The sequence below is a fragment of the Orbilia oligospora genome (genome assembly GCF_000225545.1).
Source record: "Orbilia oligospora ATCC 24927 unplaced genomic scaffold scaffold00169, whole genome shotgun sequence".
Classification (NCBI taxonomy): Eukaryota; Fungi; Ascomycota; class Orbiliomycetes; order Orbiliales; family Orbiliaceae; genus Orbilia; species Orbilia oligospora.
In genome coordinates, this window is record NW_011645726.1 from 560637 (window position 1) to 582720 (window position 22084).

At 42.7% G+C, this 22084-nt stretch overlaps 7 protein-coding genes across 7 annotated transcripts; 3 read left to right on the forward strand and 4 right to left on the reverse strand.

Annotated features, from left to right (window-relative positions):
* Positions 1-525: 525 nt before the first annotated feature.
* Positions 526-2415, forward strand: AOL_s00169g165 (uncharacterized protein; the record flags this gene model as incomplete). The annotated part of the gene is made up of 3 exons (XM_011127522.1): positions 526-998; positions 1087-1930; positions 2005-2415. The coding sequence occupies 3 exons, from the start codon at positions 526-528 to the stop codon at positions 2413-2415; spliced, it is 1728 nt and encodes a 575-aa protein (XP_011125824.1).
* Positions 2416-2956: 541 nt separating this feature from the next.
* On the reverse strand, positions 2957-5008 carry AOL_s00169g166 (uncharacterized protein; the record flags this gene model as incomplete). The annotated part of the gene is made up of 3 exons (XM_011127523.1): positions 2957-3680; positions 3762-4679; positions 4764-5008. The coding sequence occupies 3 exons, from the start codon at positions 5006-5008 to the stop codon at positions 2957-2959; spliced, it is 1887 nt and encodes a 628-aa protein (XP_011125825.1).
* A 4042-nt stretch (positions 5009-9050) lies between these two features.
* Positions 9051-10376, forward strand: AOL_s00169g167 (uncharacterized protein; the record flags this gene model as incomplete). Its single annotated transcript, XM_011127524.1, has 1 exon — positions 9051-10376. The coding sequence occupies one exon, from the start codon at positions 9051-9053 to the stop codon at positions 10374-10376; it is 1326 nt and encodes a 441-aa protein (XP_011125826.1).
* Positions 10377-11893: 1517 nt separating this feature from the next.
* Positions 11894-12364, reverse strand: AOL_s00169g168 (uncharacterized protein; the record flags this gene model as incomplete). Its single annotated transcript, XM_011127525.1, has 2 exons — positions 11894-12099; positions 12328-12364. The coding sequence occupies 2 exons, from the start codon at positions 12362-12364 to the stop codon at positions 11894-11896; spliced, it is 243 nt and encodes an 80-aa protein (XP_011125827.1).
* A 1140-nt stretch (positions 12365-13504) lies between these two features.
* AOL_s00169g169 (uncharacterized protein) lies at positions 13505-14404 on the forward strand (the record flags this gene model as incomplete). Its single annotated transcript, XM_011127526.1, has 1 exon — positions 13505-14404. The coding sequence occupies one exon, from the start codon at positions 13505-13507 to the stop codon at positions 14402-14404; it is 900 nt and encodes a 299-aa protein (XP_011125828.1).
* A 298-nt stretch (positions 14405-14702) lies between these two features.
* Positions 14703-15961, reverse strand: AOL_s00169g170 (uncharacterized protein; the record flags this gene model as incomplete). The annotated part of the gene is made up of 3 exons (XM_011127527.1): positions 14703-15170; positions 15239-15679; positions 15782-15961. 3 exons carry the CDS (start codon positions 15959-15961, stop codon positions 14703-14705), a joined length of 1089 nt encoding a protein of 362 aa, XP_011125829.1.
* Positions 15962-17938: 1977 nt separating this feature from the next.
* On the reverse strand, positions 17939-19501 carry AOL_s00169g171 (uncharacterized protein; the record flags this gene model as incomplete). Its single annotated transcript, XM_011127528.1, has 1 exon — positions 17939-19501. One exon carries the CDS (start codon positions 19499-19501, stop codon positions 17939-17941), a length of 1563 nt encoding a protein of 520 aa, XP_011125830.1.
* Positions 19502-22084: the final 2583 nt, after the last annotated feature.

Sequence of the window (22084 nt, forward strand, 5' to 3'; positions counted from 1 at the left end):
AGGCCGGAGGAATCCTGTAATATATAGATACTTAGAGATCAACAGGAGATCTCTAACAGATAGAGCTGTTAATCCTTGTGCGTTTCCTTCACCCGCGAGCTATGCATTTCAGCCAAGCCTAATTGTGTTGACAAGCCCCTCCTTCGCCTTAGTCTGGTGGACTTCGCCTCGACCATGAGCCTGGCCTGGCCAATACTAGGCCACTAGGATCCAGGATCTTTTGATCTTGACCGAGTTTCTTATACGACGCCCTGGCTTGTTATGTAGCCATGGAATTAGCTGTCGATAGCGCGAAGTAGAGTATATAGTATAATCCTTCACGTGTTGACCCTCCGCCTCGAGCGCCTGGATTCGAGGCTAGTGTTGACCCGCGTTACATCTCTACATACAAGGACTTGTGCAACAACAAATAGCTTGCATTGATGCTGCTCTTCCTCACCGACTTAACTTAGACATCAACATCGATACATCTCCAACTCCTACTCAGTATTCCTATCATCGGTAACTATCGTTTCAAAGTTCAATATGGCCGGATTAATGGATCTTCCCAATGAGATTATATATCTTATCCTCAGTTACATAATCGTATGTCCAATCGCAGCTGCAGCCCCCTCGTTCTCGTTCTTAGTACCCACGAGACGTCCAGATGAACCCAACATATGTATCTTCCAACTTCGTCAAGTAAACCACCGTTTCAACTCTCACATATCTCGACTTTTCTTCGAAAACATTACCATCCCTTACGAAGCTTACAGCTCTTTCCCTACTTTTTTAAAATCCGCGATTTTTAGTCCTGAAAATGAGAATGTCGGGTATATTAAACGGTTGTCGATTAAGCCGTTTATATTGGATAGCGAATCTCGATGTCGGTATTTGAATAGTTTGGGTTCACTTGTGAAGGATCTGGATGTTGCGAGGGAGGAGTTTAAAGCGGATATGAAGAAGGATATCGCGGGTTTGATTGGAAGGTTACGGCCAAATCAACTGGTGGGATTCGAGTAAGTCCCCGATCATAATCCTCCCCTCTCAAATTATTCTATCGAAAGGGATGGAACTGATCAAATAAAATCATTTCCGATAATAAAGATGCGCAATTCACGGATTGGTAGATTATCAAGCTCTTATTGATACCCAGAGATCACTTCAGCAGCTACTCGTCAACCCAGTCGAACTAGTCCCACATATTCTCGATAACCCCAATTTCTTTCTGCCATGCCTCCAAAATCTCCATCTGGAAGGCTTCCGCCCATCCCACGAAACTCAGTACCAACTCCTCGCTAGAACTATCATCCAGCCGTACGCCAGCAAGTTACGAGTCTTGAGTATAGACATGACCGAGGATACCAGAGACGGAAGCCCTTCTACCTACCATTCCGAGGCCATACTCGAAACCTGCAAAAGTCGGCTCAAGGCAACTCTAGGAGCCGATATCCTAGACCCACAGGTTATACCCCTCGAATTCACACAACTGGAAGAACTAAGTATCCAAGGTTCTCACAATTCCCACCCGATCCCCGTTTTTGAAGGATTACTCCCTATCACCTCCCTAGGACGGCTAACGATCAAAAATTGCACCCAATTGAACGACGTATACCGCCTCTTACCAACCGCGTTTCCGAGGATAAATCACCTGCACATCGAAGGGTCTCTAACCATGAGAAGGGTGACCAGGATCCTAGAACATTTCCCTCGGCTTTCCCACTTCCATTTGTCTCACATCCCAAAATCCAGCGCCGATTCATCGTTTTTTAACAGACTCGCTTTATGGCATCACAGATGTAGTCTGCAAAGTATCTGGCTAGGGGCCGGTCATATTTCGAGTCAAAAAGTCATAACTAGGAATACAAGGCCCAGAAGGTTGCATGTGAATGATATAGGAAGGCATCTTCGTAGATTTGTAGAGATAGCTGTGGAAGTTCGACTAGATGAGGTTAGTATCCAAATAATAAATACCTCCAGTGTTTCTTTTACTACCGAATCGCTGACTGTGCTTTTGATTTTTAGTTGTTTTTGGGAAATAATATACCGAATTGGCCGAGACTGCCAAATTTGGAGCTTCTGAGGGTTTTAGGATCAGATACCGAACCAGAATCTGAATCCGATACCCCACCGGAGCCACCAATGCACCCGTCCGATGCGATAAAAATACTCTGGACCCAACGGTTAGAACAAACGTTTTGTAAAATTACCAATTTCCCGGGAGAGTTCTGGCTCATCCACGGAATGTACAAGAAACCAGTTTATAGCGGTCCGACGGGTCCACGGGTGGAGATTTTCAAATCATGGATAGGGGAGGGTGGGGAGGTTGTTATAAAGGAAATGAGCTTTCGGGATGCTAGGAGGAGGTTTCCTAGGAGCTTGATATTGGGGACTGAGAGGGATCAGGCGATGTGGGAGGGGCCGGTGCGGGGTTGAAGTTTGTATTTATATTGATTGGAGGACCCGCGTGGTACGGTACCATAGCTGAGGTCGACGTTCTTATCGCGTCGCTGCTTGGCCATGGGATGAGAGCTACATATTTCTTGGCATCTACATATCCAACACTTCACCCATACATACTCGAATTGATCAATTTGTATCATCTTCGCTCATCAAACGCAGGATTTAACCATACGTATAAGTTTCGTCATCTTTTTTCTCATTTTTTGTTTTGTCTGACAAAAGATCCATCAGCCTGCATTGCTGTGCCGCATCTTTGCACTCGCAACCCTGTATACAACACGAGAAACCCGTATTCGACTTGAATTTTTCCGGTCAAGTTGACGTACTCAAGTCTAGCTGGATTGAACAACCAAGTCTCTTCCTTGTTATCTCTTAACAGCTTTATGATATTCCGTAAATATTGAAATTCTTTTAGTAATATATCATTAACCCATCATAATAAATACACTCTATAAAATAAAAAATAAAAAACGCTAAAAATACAAAAGAAACTCCACCCAAATCATACAATTGCTCACGGTAACTCATAAAACGACTTCTTCGACTTCACCGACCTCCCACCCCCCATCTCCACCCTCCCTCTATGATTAACCGGTAACTCATAAACACACCTACTATCAAGTTCATGTTCAAACGGTTTCGTAGCATCCATCTCCTGTATCCCCTCATTTTGCCCCCCCATCCCCTTCTCACCACCACCACCACGTGCACTACCATCAAAACTCCATCTTTTCGAAAATATAGATTTTATAGATCTATTATACCTCCTTTGAGCTCTATACACGCTCACCAAAACCCCAACACAAAAGATAGTAAAAGCACCGATCACAGCCGGTGCTATAACCCTCGCTTCCAATGCCCTTTGTACCTTCTGAGAAGGCGGTAAACACTCCACGGGTAAAAACCTCCTTATCAACCGATTCTCCTGTCGTACTAACATACTAGAAGAAGTATTTATAGGAGCTAACCCGAATTTTAGAGTATCGTAGTTTGCCATGAAGTATGCTGATGTTAAAAAGGGAATTCCGAAGGTTGGGATTTGTGAAGAACTGGAGGATTTGGGAGGGTAGGTTATTATGGCGGTTCTGTAGTCGTAGTCTATGGTGCCGTTTTCTATACCCCAGGTTTCTATTATGTTTTGAGGGGAGAAGTAGCGACGACGTTGGAAGATTTGGGTGGAGGGGATTGTGAGGCGGAGACCGTTGGAGAGGTGGATTGTCATTGAGAGGTCGGTGGTACTATATATTATATACTTATATTAGCATATATAGTATATTATAAGATAAAAGAAGATATAAGATAAGATAAAAGATACATACCCAGTATTAGTAACCCCCCAATCCACAACCTCCTGAAATCCAAAATAATCCAATCCATCCTGATCAACCGGTAATATCGGATTAACATTCCTAACAAGTCCTTTATCCATTCTATCCGGTATCTCCTCAAAACTGGGGTACCCGCCCACTCCGGCATCGTAACTAGAATTCATCATTTTCTCCCAGATGTAGTATGGAAATTCGAATTGAGTACTTCCGGGGTTGATACAGGCTTTGAACGGTTTTCTACCTTCGATGGTGGCGTTTATGGCTTTTTGTCCTAGCCAGTTTATTTGTGAGATTTCTATTGGGAAGGGACAGTTTGTTTCTTTTATAGAATCCGACGATGATGATGATGATGATGATGAAGACGACGAGGAGGAGACGTTCATAGGAAACTCCACGAATCTAGAATTATTCCCAATCAACCCGGCATCATACCCACCAATAACCAAAACCCCATGTTTAATCATCCCAATCTGTCTCTCCGTCCCCACCCAACCCGGAAAAAAAGACCAAGCTCTAGTAAGAATCATTCCATCATCTAACAACCTTTCTAGTAGTTTAGATCCGACACCGAGTCCTATATACGACGACACCAAACTACCGACTCCCCGGGTTTTGGGTGATAATTGGTTTTTATTCGCTTGAAAAGTGAAGTTTTGAATGTTCCTACCGCCGAGGGAGAGGGTTTCTGTTGTTGGAAAGTCGTTGTTATCGCTGTTGTCATTGGAGGTGGAAATGGTCGAGGTATTTGAAACTCCTTCTTTCTCTTGGAGTTTATGAGAACTATACACTCCACCCGCCAGTATCTCGGTGTTTATATCATACGAAGCGTCTAACCCACAATCCTTTGGGTTGGTGATATTACACTTCAAACGGACTTCGGAGACTTTGATCTCTGGTGATTCTAGGACTCTATTCCCCCACCCCTCTATCATTAATATACCATTCAATTGAATATATAATTATAAGGAAGGGGGGAGGGGTGTATGGACATACTCAATCCTAGGCGTAAACCTCTCACCACCCAAATACATCTGTAATCCGTACCCCACGGGTGCTGGCGGTATATTGGGTCTTCCGGTGGGTCCTAGTGGTAAAAACGAGAATTTTATGACTATGGGCCAGGGGAGGTTTTGGTTTTTGCATTGTGGGAGGTTTATTGTGGAAGTGGTGTTTGTTGTGAAAAATACTAGGATAATTGCTATAATCGTGCTAGAAGTGGAGGAGAGTAAAGCACCCATGTTGGAATTTGCATTTCCCTTTTCTTTCTAAAAAAAATAAATAAAAAATAGTTGATGTATCGATAGAAGGTGGATGGAGATATCGGAGGGAGTTCACGGAGTGTTATATTATAATAAATCATCTTTGTGGGTTATGCATGCTGCTACATGAGGGATCTAGTACGGTAAGATACGACTTCGAGGTTCAATGGAAATATGGTAGAGAAGAACTGTGCCGCATCCAACCCCACCATATTACGTAGGCCCTCCACTCGCTCAATCACAGCCACTGGAAAGATCCTTAACAGAGAGAGAAAGAAAAGTAGCTATAGAAGTAGTAGGTAGGTAGTGTCAACAGTGGATCCGAGCGCCAATTAACCATATATGGGACCATCGTATTGTGTTAATATCAGTGCAGGTAGTTGCGGCGCATGTTACGTTAAATAACCGGGACCAATCAAATAATACTCCCGCCGAGCCAGGTTGTCGAAATCAATGCTTTGGAAAGTGAGAAACTTTGGGAATCGGAAAGATAAAGACTAAAAAAAAGGAATTAATATTTTCGTAGACGCCTTGGGGGGGTCCTCGGTGCCGCGTTAGTGCATGCAAGACCTTTTTCCTTGTGTTTGTCTTCCTTGTATGTATGAATGCAATGATGAAAAAAAAGGCTATAGTAAATGAGCAATATAGCTATCTTTGCGATCTTGAACTTTTCTTGGCTTTCGGAATAATTGGAGAAGAAAAATCCTATTGTTTCTGCGGGAAGGGGACCGGAGGTAGAGATAGCGGCTGGAGCGGTATAATCCCATTGTCCTGGCTGACAGTCCTTTCTCTTTTTTTTTCAACAGCAGTTTTTTTAGTAGATGTATTAATATTCCGTCTTTTGGAGCTGCAGGCGCGCGGCACGACTATGCTCTGCCCTGTTTTTTTCATTCGTATCGTGGAGGTAGGACTGGCCGAAAATAGTGTGTTCTTGTGTATACCCGGAACACTGTCGGTGAGCAAACAATCAAAAACATGCTTCGCCTACGCCCTGACCAACGTTCAACCACCGGGGTTTCCTACTATACATACACCTTGTCAGATATTTTAAGAGATTCAGAAACCTTGAGTCTTAAAGCCTCGTACAGTTTTTTTTAAAAAAAGGGTAAGCTTAGCCTCCGCCTGCAGAATTCCAAATCGTCCCGTGCATGTCGGTGAATCTGCGGCTCAGCTTGGTCGTGTTGTTGACTAAGCTCACAACACCCAGATACGGGATCAGAATCGAGGAATTCATGCGATAGAATAATAACTCGCGAAAACAAAGTGATTGTTTCAAATACCCTTTCGTGCTGACATGACATCTGTAGGATCTCCATGTTATCCTTCTAATTAATATAATCCAACTGGTGTCCAATGCAAAGCGGGCTGACCGTCGGCATCTCCAACACATTTGACTGTCCCTCATGTTGTTCTGGAATCGGATGTCCGCATGACAACACGATCGATCGAATGCTATGAGATATATTATCCCTATAAAGTATCTGCCTTGGATGATATCGTGATGAGGAGTTTTTTTTATTTGGAATGTGATAGGGTTGGTTGTGGATTATGGATATCGCCAAGTTTGGAGGGTTCACATTTCGAAATGGGTTTAATCGTGATAGTCTTTTTGTAGGATTCGTTGGAATGTGATGGATCTTTGGATATCGATCGCATCGATTGGTTCGGTCGGTCGGTCGGGTTCGGTGATATATGTCCTGTTAGAACTATCAATTACTACTACTGGTTAAAGCTCAGAACTACTAACTATAACTTCAATTTATACCGACATCTATAATCGAATTAGTAATTCGGTAGGAATATTACTCATGCTCATCTCATACCAACAATCGAGATCGAGTATATCAATATTATATTACGTATCGCACATTCCTTCTTGGCGCTGGTCCCTAATGTCAGTCGGTATCAGTGTTCAGCCAGTAACAATGCATCTTGAACATAGTCATGTCAGTTCAACCTCACGTTCGCTACAATATCAATAAGTTCCGATCGCTAACTAACATGGAAAAATGAAAAAAAAAAATAAAAGCGTGATCATGGTCGCATTGAATAAATGTCGCGCATTGAACCAACTGTTTGATCTGTCTGTCTGTCCCCCGGTCGGAGTGGAGCACTCGAGCCGGACAAGGCTTGGAAATCTGTACGTAATCGCTCGTTTGAAACCACCAGGTATTAATTCAGCAATGATGGCGAATATCCACGCAATTGGTTAATGCGGTCCTGCGATCCTCCTTTTGCATATACTAAATACTTAGTTTCAGAAGTAAGTAAGTTTACAATATAATGCAGATTCGCACTAGCTTTATTCATTCTCTACAGCTCCGAAATTCAAGCCAAAGCTAAGGGTCTGATCATGATCAAGCTACCCCGGACCGATACAACCTTGGCAACTATCAAAACCCTCGCCAATCCAATACATATCGTGATTCAAAGATGATTTAGACAAAAAAAGTTAAAAGGATCACCCGACCACTTCGCCAAAAATTGAAGCATGAATGAACCATCAATTCAGCCTATTATATAGTTAGTAGTTCAAATCTCGACTCCAAAGAAGATTTTAAAGTATCTCAAACCAATCACCACTTCTTACTTCCATCCCCTTGTAAAACCTCCTGCAGGGGTTCCTGCCTTGCCAGCGAAAATGCAATGCAATGTACTTCCACCTGATATTATCATCTCTCTCTCAAACAAAAAGACATATGTATCAAAAGAATGCCAAAACAGAAAACAAAAAATAAAAAAATAAAAAAATGCAGCTTCGTCTAATCGGTCGGATAGGCGAGCTCAAAGCAGCCGGCAAGGCAAGGGGGTGTGCACAAGCGAGATACTCAAAAATCCTGTACTATGTATGTAATGTTGGTTCGTTTCGGTACCACTCGGATCGAGCTGCCAGGCCCGGAACCAGCATAGCGGACACATGTATGCATGAAATTTTAGGTTTTTTTTTTTTTTCTTTCTTTCTTGTACTGTGCATTTAAAGACAAATGTATGTAGGTTGGGAAGAGAGAGAAAAAAAAGGAAAATGTGGATCATGAGGTATGCGTATGGTATGGTACATGTATATGGGTATGGATATGAATATCGGACAAGGGAGAGAGCTAACTAGCTAGCTAGCTGCAGCGGAGGGTGCGCCGCGAAGAGCAAAAAAAAAAAGAAACAGGGAGGAGCCCATGTTTCAAACCGTTTAGCTACATTAAAGCTTCTGAGTTACATATGTAAGTAATCTGACGGGTTTGTTTTTTGTCGCATCGGAGTCGAATGGTTTGAGGGAAAGAGAAGCTTGTGCTTTCCGATTAGAGAGAATTGATTATTGTTCAGTTTGATATCGGAGGATTTTGCTATACCATACTATACTTAGGATCATACTTCTTTTTGCGAAAGATGACCTGGCATTGCAGGGACGATATTAATAAATAACTATCTTGGATCGATCAGATTATTTCAATTCAGAGGTTTTCTCCTTTTTAAATTTTGCCTCGAGTTCACAGGACAAGCTTGAAACCGAAACTATAACTGCCAGCAAAGCAAGCAACCAGCTTCAAGCTATCTGTCTGATCTTTAGTCTTTAATTCTCCTCGTTTCTTTTTTAGCTCGAGCAAGGCAAGCAGCAATCGCAAGCAAGGGCAAGCTGGCTTAAACCAGACAAGCTAACTACAACTTAGCTCGAGCAGACCATCGAATAAATAAATAAATATAACAAATATCCCACCTGCCATTTCCTTTTTATTCGTTCGGTCGGGGGAAAACCATCGTCCCATCGTCCCATCTTTTTTTATTTTTACTCCGCGCTGCAACTGCACTGCACTGACCCCCTCCTTTCTTTTCCTTTCTTTCCTTCCTGCCGGTCGTTACATACAATTCACATTACATATCCGCATACAATTTCGCACCTCATCGCATCGGTCGGTAGATACATCTACATGAAAGATTAGCATATACATATACAATGGCACGATTTACCATGGAACCGTATACGCCCCCCAAAGCGGCGGTAGTACTTACAAAACCACATCTCTCAAAGATGGAAAAACTGGAGGAGAAAGCGATTAATGCCGTTCGGAGAATCAAACGAATCCGCATCGCCACTTCTTCTTCATCGTCATCGTCTTCGGCTTCGGCTTCATCAATTACAAACGCCAATGTTTCCGCCAAGAAATCCACCCTCCAAAATCCCACATCTTCAACACACTCTCCCTCATCTCCATCCCGCAGTCGCGACATCTTCCTGAAATCCCCAAATCATCTTAGAAATCTAGTCCACCGTCGTCAAAAATCCTCTTCCTCTACTTCCTCATCATCTTCCTCCTCATCATCATCATCAAATAGTTCACAAACCCCAAATAACACAGCAGCGCACAAAGTCCTCTTCGTCCCCGAACTCCTAGAAGTAATCCTAACCTACGTCCCATCCCTCCAAGTCCTCACCAGCATCCGTCAAGTCCACCCTTTCTTCAAAGACCTAGTCCACACCTCCCCGGTACTAGCCTGGCAAACCTGGACTTCAAAATCTTCAACTCCTCCCCGTAGAATCCATCATACAACCCCATCCACCCCCGGTCTAGGTCTCTACACCATCAGTAACTCCATCGATAAACCATCAACATCACACCCACGTACCCCATCCTCCACTTCCCCACGTACAATCTCCCCGAACGGCAGTAGTATCAGTAGTAGTAGAACCCGCGATCTCGAAATCTGCACCCTCCTCCTCCCCATCCTCTCAAAATGGTGGAAAACCATCGCGCGAAACACCACAAACTATCGATTCTTCCAAGTAGATTCCTGCGTCTACAACCGATTCTTCCCACCCGACCTCCTAAAATCCATAAATTTCACCAGACCGGCCATTCACGTCGATGATCTGATTTTATCGTTCACGAGTACTTATGCTTTTTTATCGTACGGTTGTACGCATAATATTACCTTGGAGGATCAAAACCGAGATCGGGAGCATAATAATCCTGCCTCTAACTCGACTTCAACGACTCCATCCGATATCGACGACGATGACGTTCTACCGCCGTGTAATGGTAGTAATAACAATAACAACCAAACAAACTGTTCGGAAGAGATGATACTACAACAACAACAAGACATGAGCGTCACGATCGAAAAGTTGTTAAGAATGATGTGGATCCCACTATCCGAGACATTAAGAAGAAGTAGGGATGAGAAGTTTTTGAAATTAAGTGGGTTGAAGTATACGAGGACCATGACGGTGACGGTTAAAGCTAGAGATGTGGATTATTCTAATGGTAATGGAGGGAGAGGAGAGGAAAGAGGGGTTGTGGAGTTACATTTAGAGTGTATGGAGCCTTATGATGTTAGTATTGAGCGGTTGTTTTGATTCCTTTTTTTTCTTTTCTTTTTATATTTTTGTTTCGATCTCCATGGGAGCTTTGAATTCACGACGTTATGAATATTTGATAGAAAGTCCATCGACTTCGTGGACTTGGGACGGTTTGGGTTTAAAGTCCGCGTGGACCGGTTTTGCATTTTATTACTAAGTCCACCAGAACGGGTTTGGACTTATAAAAGGTCTTAAACCGCTCCAAACCGTTCCCATCTTTTAGACTAATTAAAGCTCGATTAAATTAAATGTTAATTAATTATAATATAGATATTCTAGATCTAACTTTCTTATTATCTTTGGAATGATTCCATGGCTTGAAGTATTGTATTAAATTCGAAGGTGCATGTGCTTTTTTGGTATTAGGTGGAATTCAGCTATTTTACTTGCTATATACGTATTTGGCAAAAAGGATTCGACGGTCGTGAGACGGTCAGGAAGAACTTGCAATTGATGGGGCGCTTAGAATTAGTCTCGTATTGCAGCTTAGAATAAGGATTAGGTTTTGGCTATGGGAGTTGCAGAGCCATTTAATTATGCATGGCGTTGACCGTAGCGACGTGTGTATACCATGTATATATTACTAAAACAGTACTGGTAGAGTTTATTGTCTTCTTATGTATCGTCTTTTTATATCACCCTCTTGAGCTTTTGCCTAACCGCGTACTTGGCAGTTGGGCATTCTTTTCCTTGGGAAACTACCTAGTACGTATAAATTATGGACACCGGGCATCGGGCTGTGGCGTCAAAACGACAACAACCTGCAGTCACTTCGATTCATACAATTGCTCATCGCCCTAGCTCACGTCCGTGCTGAAACTTTCCCCCAGAATTAGTCAAACATTTGTTTCCTTTCTTCCTTCTTCACTGGCAATGCCGAGAGCACACAGTTTTTAAATTATTGAGCAAAGGAAGGCATAACGGTTTAACTCAATATTTTTGAGCATAAGAAGTCGATAATAACCCTCTGTGCAGTGCATTCGATTCACCAGTTCGTATATATAAATAAATATGAAGGGCTGGCCTGGTTAAAAACCTCAAATTACGCATCATGATCACAACTGCACTTTTGACAGGATTCAATCTGTAAATCCTATTATATATTTTACCACATTCATTGCATCGGCTCCTCCTATATATCACTTCATACATTCCTAGGCTAACCTCTGGGATAATAAATTTAAAGGTTTGCTGGCTTCTTTTTCGCCATGCATGGATTTGATAGGGCTATATACCAAAAAAAATCTAATAACCCCCCAAAATCCTGTTCCAAGAAATGAAACAATCATAAATTCATAAGATCGTGGGCATGGTTATACATGAACATCATAAAAACGGGAACACCCCGTTACGTCACATTAAGAAATAAAAACATAAAACAAAAAGAATCCCCCGTTGCTTCGATGTAAATGCAAAATGACGAGAATGGATTTCTCCAAACCCAATGCATTCTGGTATATATGTATATACCGGTCAAAAAGGATTCAAAAGATTTTAAATTTTAAAATCATAAATCAGACGGCACGACGCCGTCTACGGTATCCACCATCGTTCCCGGACTTACCGCCCTTCTCTGGGACGCGGATATAGACAGTCTTAGCAGGGGCTTGTTGGGTGACAGTACTAGTGCAAGTCGTGGTGTATGTCTTGGTGACTGTCGACGTCGCGGCCGGGCGGGGGCCTCCACCTGGGATGGTGGTTAGAATATTCCCGGGGCTCACTATCGGCAAGTTGTTAGTATGCATCGACAAAACATAATACGAGAATATATATATATATATATAGATACGAAGATTTAATTTCTTACAAGGTAACTTCTTCTTGCACTCGTCAAACCAGGTTCGGAAAACCGATAGATTTGTATCCCAGTACTTATTGCACTGTGCGTCGCATGCAGCCGCGTTCTTGAGGAAGAAATCAGGCTCTCAGCAGGAGACGGTAGATGCACCGATGACGGCGGCCCAGGCAGTAGCGGAGATCTTCATTTTTGAATTGAAATGAGAAAAGAATGTGTCTTTTAAAAAGGTTTGAAGAAAGCGTGTGGCAAAAGAGTTATGTTCAAATTCAAAAAAATGAATGTGGGATGATTGTAGAAATCAGTGGATGGAGACAGCGAAGTGAATGGCTGATGCTGATGCTGATGAGAAATAAAGAATAGAAGGGGATAGGAGAGTATTTATACCTTTTCGTTCCCTCTTCCTCTCCCTCCAGGCCTGCTATCATTCCACCAACTGCAAACTCCGCCAGCTAGAACATGATCCAATGTCCAGCTAACCATACAAGTATACACAAGCCGATAAGCCGCCACCGAATCGCGATCGACGTCCGCTGGTTCCGTAGAGCCCCACATACAAAGCACCGTATTGGATTTGCCTTTCGCATTCGGAAAGCTCCCTCGGTTTTCATCTATCAAAGGCGAATAACTGAAGACCTAACAAATGCCAAGATCTTATAACTTAGAAATATCCCTTACAGTCCTCTGCTGGATCCGGGTTTTTTTGGTCTTCTAGACTTTGTAAGGAGGCCACGGTTGTGAAGCCTCCTCACGGTCGAAAAGATCAGTTTCTAACCTCGCTGAGGGTATGGTGGCACGCATTCTGAGTCGCCGCTTCCGGTGATGATGATGATACGTGAAATGGGCATTACCACTGACTGATTAATTGTGTACCTGACAACGTTGTAAGGACACGCACGTGTGTAGGATTTTTTGTATTGTCGTCACAATTAATGCTAAAGCGCGCAGTATATGCACATGAATTTGTATTAATATTAAGACGGCAATTTGGAAACCTCCATCTTCCTTATAGCTTTAAGGCTCTCTAAATGAGTTTGAATAAAAGGAATAGAAATAAAAGGCCGGGGATAAAGAGCATTTCAGTTCCTGGGCGTATAGCAAAAGCCGAGGAAGCTTTAGCTAGGACTCGTTGAGGCCGATTGCAAAGAACTCGAGCTGCCGGTTGCCGTGTAGGGAGAGCTTGGGCCAAATGACAAAGCTGGTCTAGTGGGGGGTAACACCCCCATCAACCCCCCGACCGCCAAGCTTAGTCATCACACAAGCGAAAACCACCAAACTGACGCCATAACAACCAATTTAAACCCACCATCCACCCAATCTCTCACCAACCATGTCACAATCACCACTATCGCAATCGTTATCATCCACCTTCTCAAACCTCACCCTCCAAGACCACCACCATCGCCACGTTTTGACAACCACCAGCAATCCAAACAATAACCCACTACTAATCCCCGAACTCCTAGAAATAATCCTAACCTCCATCCCGCAATTAGAAGTCCTAACGACCTGTCGATCGATTTGTACCCTCTGGCGGGATATAATCGATACATCACCATTACTCAAATACACCACATGGAGGACCGAAACCATCCCCGGTCGTCGCACACAAGACGCTTTAAAGATCACAGCTAGGAATTATAAAAGAAACCCAATAGTTCTTGAAATACTTTCTAGTTTTTGGAGTAGATTGAACAGTCTACCTCCACAGAATATAACTCCGTCTGAAGCCGAATTATACGAAGACCACGACGATGATATCAATCTAGAATCTAAAAAGAAGAAAAAGAAAAAGAAGAAGGATCCCCCCAAAATAAACCCAACAACCTTCCTCTCCCGCTATCACAAAATCTGCAACACCCAAATCTTCTCCAACTCCCCGCCATTAGACATCTCAATCCGCATCACCCTTCAAAAATACACTACAAAACACATAATAGCCCGTTCGTACCGTTCCATCTCAACGGATATAGGTACAGGGTGGATTACAGATTTATCCGTGATTTTGAATCTGATGGAGGAGATTATACAGTTGTGGAATGAAGGGGTTTATGTGGAGGGGAAGAGGAATAGTTTACAGGCGGAGATTGGGTGGTGTGTTTTTTTGTATGGTGATGATGAAAAGGGGGGGAAGAGGAGGGAGTGTGAGGTTTCGCAGAAGGTGGATTTTGAGTGTGTGAAGCCCTGGGGGGTGGGGATTTTTGAGGGGAGGGTGAGGGCTGTTGGGTAGTATTTCTATCTATACATCTACCTATCTATCTATCGATATATCGAGATGTTAGTATGGGGTGTATGGCGATGGGAATATGGGTGTTAGAAGTATTGTATTATATTCGTTTACTATAAAGGGATAATAATATATGTCACAAGAAGTCTATACATGCACACATTAGGTAGATACATACACCCCCAGAACTCCATGATCTTAAATCAAATAAAATCCAAACAAAAGAATCCCGTTCCCGCCAGAAATCTTCAAAATAGTCGCCGACCAAAAAAAAAAAAAAGGTCGAAAAATAAGTCTTCCTTCACATCCCAAAATCCAAATCCACCCCCCTCCTCTTCATATCCCTCACCACCCTCCTCATATTCCTCGCCCGCCTACAAACCCCCCAACTATCATACCCACTCCCATCAATCCACTCCGTCAACCTCTCCAAAACCTCCGGTGCCATCCCCCTATTCGCCTTCTGAAACATCGTCTCAAACGGATGCATAGTAGTATTATAATACCTATTATTCAACAAAATATCCCCATGTTTGCAGGTATTCGCATAATCCTTCGAAGACTGGAATGACGTCATCAACGCTGTTACGTTATAACCCTGAGATGTTACGGCACCGGTTATAGAAATCTCGCCGCCGATGGCTTTCATGAAAGATTCGAAGCATTGGTTGATTTTGGGCATTATTAGGGAGATTCCTATTGAATCTGTGGCGAGGAGCATGGATTGGATGTGACGGATTTTTCGACAGTTGTAGCTCAGTCCCACCAACTAATATTCATAAATCATATTAACACCCCTCTCTTTTTTTCTCGGGGTTATTTTGGGGGGGAACATACTTTATTAGTATCCGTAAGTTTCGCAATCATAGCATCACTCCAACACTCTCTACTCCAACTCGGCATGAACGGTCCCCTAACAGATCCATTCATCATAATAAACCTCTTATACTTCTTCATCAACTCCCCATCATTCCTTTGTAAAACATCCGCGTAAGCTCCCAGATCAAAACACTTATTCTCCCTCCTAACGATCTTAATATTAGGTTTGTGAGTAGGGATGAACGGTTCTATGGTCGTGGGACCGTTGAGGATGAAGATGAAATCGGCTTCGGCGTGTAAAGCGTGGTTTATGAAGAAGAGGATGTTCTGTCGACCTTTGCTGGTGGCGTTGTCGGCTGTTAGGAATGGGGAGTTGGGTTTTACGGTTTCAGAGTAGACGTAGAGGATTAAGGGGCGGTGGTCTGCTTCTTCTTTGGTGTCATCGTAGAGTATTGAGGACTTTGTAGTACGATAAATGTTAGAGAGATACTTGGTGCACAACAGTGATTTACAATAGTCATATGTATGTATAATCGTAAAGAAAGAAAGAAAGGAACATACCAGATCAGTAGTATTAACGGAAGAAGAAGAAGGTTTCATATGATTCGAAAAGCCGGTTATACCACCCTTCGAAGGCGTGTAAAGAACGTGAGATATTGAAATAAACGCCAGGAGGGAGCAGATGGCGGCGAAGACCCAGGTGAGGGGTGTCATCCGCCGTAATGTAATCGTCTTTTGCATCTTTCTTTTCTTTCCTTTTTCTTCCTTTTATTTACTTCTTTTTGTTAATATCAAAATGTCGGATTTAAATAGATGGAAAGAAAGAATGTAAGAGAAGGGAAGGTCGTGACATGAAGAGAGATTCGATTCGAGGTTGTTGGAGCTGAAGAAGAAGAAGAAGAAGAAGAAGAAGAAGTGAGCGAGTGTTGTGTAACGACACTAAGAATTCAAGAAAACCCTCAACGGAAAGGAAAAGCTCAGAGACAAAAAAGATGTTTCGAAACCTTCAAATACAAAAAAATACAAAAAAGGTACGAAAAAGCTCAAAAAGAAAAGTGGCTTAAGCCACATTCCAGGGTCAAATACTACGTTGGACATAGTATAAGAAAGAAAAATAAAAAACTGGTTTTGGGGATGGTGGTGTGGTGTGGTGTCCCAATGAAGGGTGATTCGTAGCGATATGTAACCCTCCAACATGATAAAATCTCCCAGGCGAGCATTGGCATGATCGCTTCTACGATGTATGTACCATACTATATAATAATATACCTGGTCTCGTCCGTCTCAAATCGGGATCAGGGGTATAATATTTTTTTTTATGATCATCTGTGGATATAGAATTCAACTATGTTATAATCGGTGGGCCTTTTTGTACGACGGTGGAAAGGGTAGATGTCCAAGCTTTGGACCAAAAGTACTAAGCTTCTTTACAGGTCTCGGCATGACTTTTAAATTTTTAACACTCTTCTTAACCTCCCCCCTTTTCCTTCCAGAGTAAAACGGAATAAAAATAATAAAAAATAATAACTTTAGGAAAAGGCACAGACGGTCCGCAGCAGCGGTGCTGTGCCTCATTTTGGCGTCGGTCGGTCGGTCAGTCGGTGGGTGACTGCAACCAACCAGTCGTACAGGACCATATGCACATGCATGCCTTAAACACTCCCAATTTCGACAAAATCCCACGATGGGTGTAAATCAGGTTAGATTGGTTTGTACGGCAATATATCGTCCATGCCGGGACAGGGGGGGACACCAAGGAGGGGTATGTTAATATATATTATCGGGTGGGATTCTATATTACAGGTATCAGGACATGGTTTAGTTGATAATCCGCTCTGTTTCCCATCTTTTCTGGATCTCTTTTTTTCTTTCTTACTTCGATTCCTTCTCTTCTCTTTTACATACTTAAGTGCTGTCGACCCTTCCGCTGACATATACAGATCCCACCTCTTAGTTAGTTAGTTGGACGGTTGCTCATTTCCCTTCAAATCGAAATTGAAACAGAGAAAAAAAACGCAAACGAAAAGGGTTTACGGTTTACAGTTTTACAAGGGTCCAGCCCGTGTATTAATACTAATACTGATTGTGTGACAGAGGGAGCATTGATGCTATCATAGAACCCCCCACGTGCACGTCCCCCAACACAAAATCACAAACAGATAACAAAAAGGGTTTCGCCAGGCTGGGTTAGCTGGGGGGGCTGAGACCCACGTGTATCGACGCGCGCTATGGGCCAGAACCTTCGAAAAAGAAGTACTCGATCTGTCTACGGTACTAAGGGAAAATAACAATTTTAAAGGGGATTCTGAATAGAAGTTTGAGTTAAAAGGTTGGATGTTGCAGCTTGCGTAACGTGGGTACGTGGTCTATGTCAAAGTCTCATGGTCGACATAGTATGAGACTAGTTAAGACTCAACAAGCTTTTGTTAGGTCCCTTCTTTCTAACGTTTTAGTTTTAGCTAATGCGAAGCGAGGGAGATCGGTAAAACTTTGTTTCAAACCATATATTCGGACTAACTAATTCTAATTGAGGGACTGGGGGGTTGAAAGGGTCTGTGGTTGAGAATTACATGGGTATAACCAATTCTCAATCCAGACCGACCTTCAAACGAATGCGACCTTTGGAATATTCTATTCAAGAATATCTTTGCAAAGAGTATTATACATACTATACTATATTATCTCACAGGTAGATACTTATATACATATCTTCAAAAATTACAACTTATAGCTAGTAACAACAACCGCATGATCCGACGTCCACTCGTTATCCCTATGACTCCCATGAACCCCAGGCCGTCCCACCACCAAACTCTTCGACTCCACAACCTGCAACTGACTCCCCGTATGATAAATAAAATCAATCCTATCCTGCGGCTCCACTTTCCCCGTCCCTCCATTATGGAAAGGATAAATCGGTGACCAAGTGATCCCCGGAACCTCAACTGGATTAGGATTCGCAATTCTAAAACTATCTATCAACCCAACTTCAGCAGGTTTGGTAGACGTAGGCCAGGGTATATTAGCATATCCACAGTTCTTAGATCTAAGTTCCTCGGTCCAATCCAAATGCGAAGGAGCATTCGCATCACCGACCAGAATGACAGGAATATTCCACGCCTGTCGGATCTGTGGTCCCATAGCTTTAAGCGTATCCACGATCTGTGGCGTTCTTCCGGACTGTGCTTCCCTCTGTAACACCTTCTCCACACTCATCTTATCGAAACAAAAGTCATAAGGACCGTAAGGATCATATCCCAAATGCATATTCCAAAAGTTAACCTGTTGATCCGTTCCATCCAACGAGATCCTCACACCACCGGAAGCATTGGCGAGTCCGTAATCTTCAACGATAGGGTATCTGGAAATAATCCCCAAATCTCCGGATTTTGGTTGCCAGAAATACCAGCCTAGCGCGTCGGCCAGACGTTGTACGTGACCTCCGTGGGCTTCTTGAAGACCGATTATATCGACATTCGTGGAGATTATGAATTTTATCTGTTTGGCGTGGTAGTTGTTGACGTATGTACCCCCCCACCAGAGGTTGAATGTCATGACTTTCAAATCCGGGACGAGGGATGAACCGGATCTTTTGACCGGTATCATGGCTTTCAAAGTACTGCTTTGCCCTGTCGTCGGGATCGTAGCTCTGATAGTAATAGTAGAATCTCGAGTTCTATCCGGAACTCCAGAAATAACCCCATCGGCACTAACAGAAACCCAACCATCTCCAGATAACTTCTCAAATCTTGGTTTATACCCCGGTGTAACCAACCCCGCGATCTTAGCGCTATACCCATCACCCTGTCTACCATTCTTCAACGTCACAGTCTCGACCAAAAACCCGACCACATTATTCCCATTCCCACCATTATTATTATTTTGTAAAGAAACATAAACAGGCTTAGACAGCCATTTATACCCATCCTTCGCCAACAGGAAAGCAATATACTCCCCGTTCGCTAAAGATCCCACATCGAGTTTTACTATTCCGTTGGTGGTATCGGGGATATACTTCCATACCAAGGAGTTTGAAACATATTTCTCTTCGACAGGTCCACCGCCTGAGGCTGGGTATATACCCACCCAATTGTTTTTCGCGGAGGAAACGATGGAGTAGGAGAATGTAAGTTCTTTTGAGCCGGTGGTGTCGGCGATGAGGGATAGGGTTCCTTCGTATACTGGCGGTTGAGATGCGGGGAGAGCGATTGCGTGGGTGAGGGTTGGGGAGAGGAAGAGGAGGACGGACAGGGCCGTGGAGAGGATGGAGGGGAGTAGCATAATTTTTTCTTTCTTCCCTTAATTAATTCATTAATTAAGGGTATTAAGAAAAATGCTATATTCTCGATGTAGACCAGTAGAGTTTTTTGAAAAGACAATGGAGAGAAAAAAGAGGATAAGGGATATTTATATTGATATACAATACAGATAATGCGCATATCATCTACCCCTCACTATACTAAGAGAATATTTCGACATAAGAAATACCGATTTCTCACCGACAAATTAAATCCGGAAGGTGAACGTTAAATATGAGGAATGCTCACCAATAGTAACGTAGTATCTCACCATGATCGACGAGGTGTATACTCTAGGAAGGCTCTCTTACCAAAACCACATCGGCCATCAGCTTATAATTATGTTAATGCGCATCGTCATCCGCGTAACAATAATAAATCAGCCGGCAGCTAACTAGCTGTGGGTGTAACTAACCACATACTTTATTGTATTTTTGTATCTTTTAAACCAAGCTAACCGGGGTATGCCGAACGGTTGGCTTGCCTGATTTGGATGGGAGAAAGGGACAGGGATTTGTCGGATGGGGATTATGTGGTTGCCTATCGCTGTTTCTCGGCAGGAGATATTGTACTTCTTTTATATATATATATATTTTTGGAGTTTCTAATTGAAGCGGCGGGGGAAGAGTGGGGTTTATTATCTTATTGTAATTTTTAGACCACGTGGGAGTGAAAGCTGGTTATGGTCTTTGCTCGGAGGGGTGTCAGATACGTGGTGAAGTTTAGATTGTGTTGTAGATGTGTTCATGCTTCCTCAGAGTGTAATACGCATTTGCACAGGAAAGCTATATTGCATGCCCTTGCAGCATAAAAAAAGTAATGACGAATACCCCATCTATAATATATACTTCCTAAAAGCTATTCTAATCTCCTAAAGAAAACTTCAGGCCTTTGACGTTCATGCATCTTTTTCGATTTCGTATTCAATGTACTACGCAGTACTGCCAAGAATCGGTCGGTCAGAACGGTCGTTTATCTGGAGAAGTAGTATTGTAGTCTTAATTTAAGATCAAAATGTGTTCCCTAATTTTTTTTCATTTTTTTCATTTTTTTGTTGACTACAGAAATCATGGGGAAATCACTTGGTTTATGGTATATATAAGAAAGCAGTATCTTTGGTTCAAAGGGTTTAACTAGAGCGGGGCCTGTGGTATTGATGCTGTAAGATTTCGATTCGATCTCGAAGTGGGATGGATGGATTCGGATATATTTGTTTGAACAATCGGTGATATAGCTTAGCTCCGGGTGAAAGACTAACTCCGCCTCAAGGGGAGAGGCATTCATATCAATTCCATGGGCGGATATATAAAAAGATAGCAAAAACATTCTTATTAACTAGCTCTAACTAATTCAATTAGGATAAGTCTCCCAAACTATCTGTGTTCATGTGTAGTTCCTTATAATTATACGAAAGGCCCTGATACCTCTTTTCAGGCTCGTTATCACATTTCTTATATCCTGATCAATACGCATGAGCTGCAACTTCAATTTCTATTGATCGCGCAGAGTCTACAGCTTTACCAATTTTAATTATAACGAAGCGGTTTATTTTTATTGCTGCCGTAAGACGAAGGATTAGCCACGAAAGTATAGTATATACTTATATAGCTTTGAGGTGGCCAGCTAAAGTTTGCATTCTGGTAGACGCCTCCCTGTAGACATCCGCCACTTCGAAAGTAATTATAAGAGAGCATAAATGGCATTTTGGTATCTTTATATATAAGCCCAATCAAGGTTCTGGTATAAAAAAACCCCGTCTTATGAATACGTAGCATACGTACTGCATGCATGGCATGCATCCTTCAAAATCACTCGCAGTCCAATCGATCTATACCCCAGACAGCCCGATAGTCATAGTTTGATGTACTTACAATTAGTCAAATAAATACGATGAGTCTCGAGCATCCATCCTGCGCGCGTCTCGCGTGGAAGAAACAATTAGCAGCCTAGCTATAAGTCCCAGCATGCAGCATCCCAACCACGCATCAAGATACCACATCCAGACCACACGACAACACCCATTAACCGATTTTTCAGCTTCAGCTCCCCGATTTGTCGCTAGAAAGAATATAGAAGGAGAGTGGAATTAGATAACTGGCATGTTCCTTGTTTCTTTGGTCTTAGGTACTAAGTTGTGTGTAACCCTACTGCGCCTGGTCTCGAGGCTAGAACTAGGGGACGAGGAAAAATCTTTGTTGTGCATGCATGCGTATAGAGTGTATTGCTTCTGAACGGGTTTTGCCGCTATTTTAGTTTTCGGACTGGGGGTGTTCCTGCAGAAGTTTGGGGATTCCGGGGATGAATTGAGAGACTGCATACGAGTTATTGGAGAATCGGGTAGGTCGGTATCTATACCGAGATGCGCGCTGAATGCAGTACTAGTTCTGCATACTAAAATACTTTTGACTCGAGGCTCTGATGGTTTGGAACTTTGGAGTAACATTGCGACGCGATTGAGTAGAGGACGTCAGTACTAAGTTAATAAAAGCTTTACTAGACAGCCATAGCTACAGGACGATATGAAACGAAGTATATAGATACCAACCATGCAGAATCGAAACTGAAT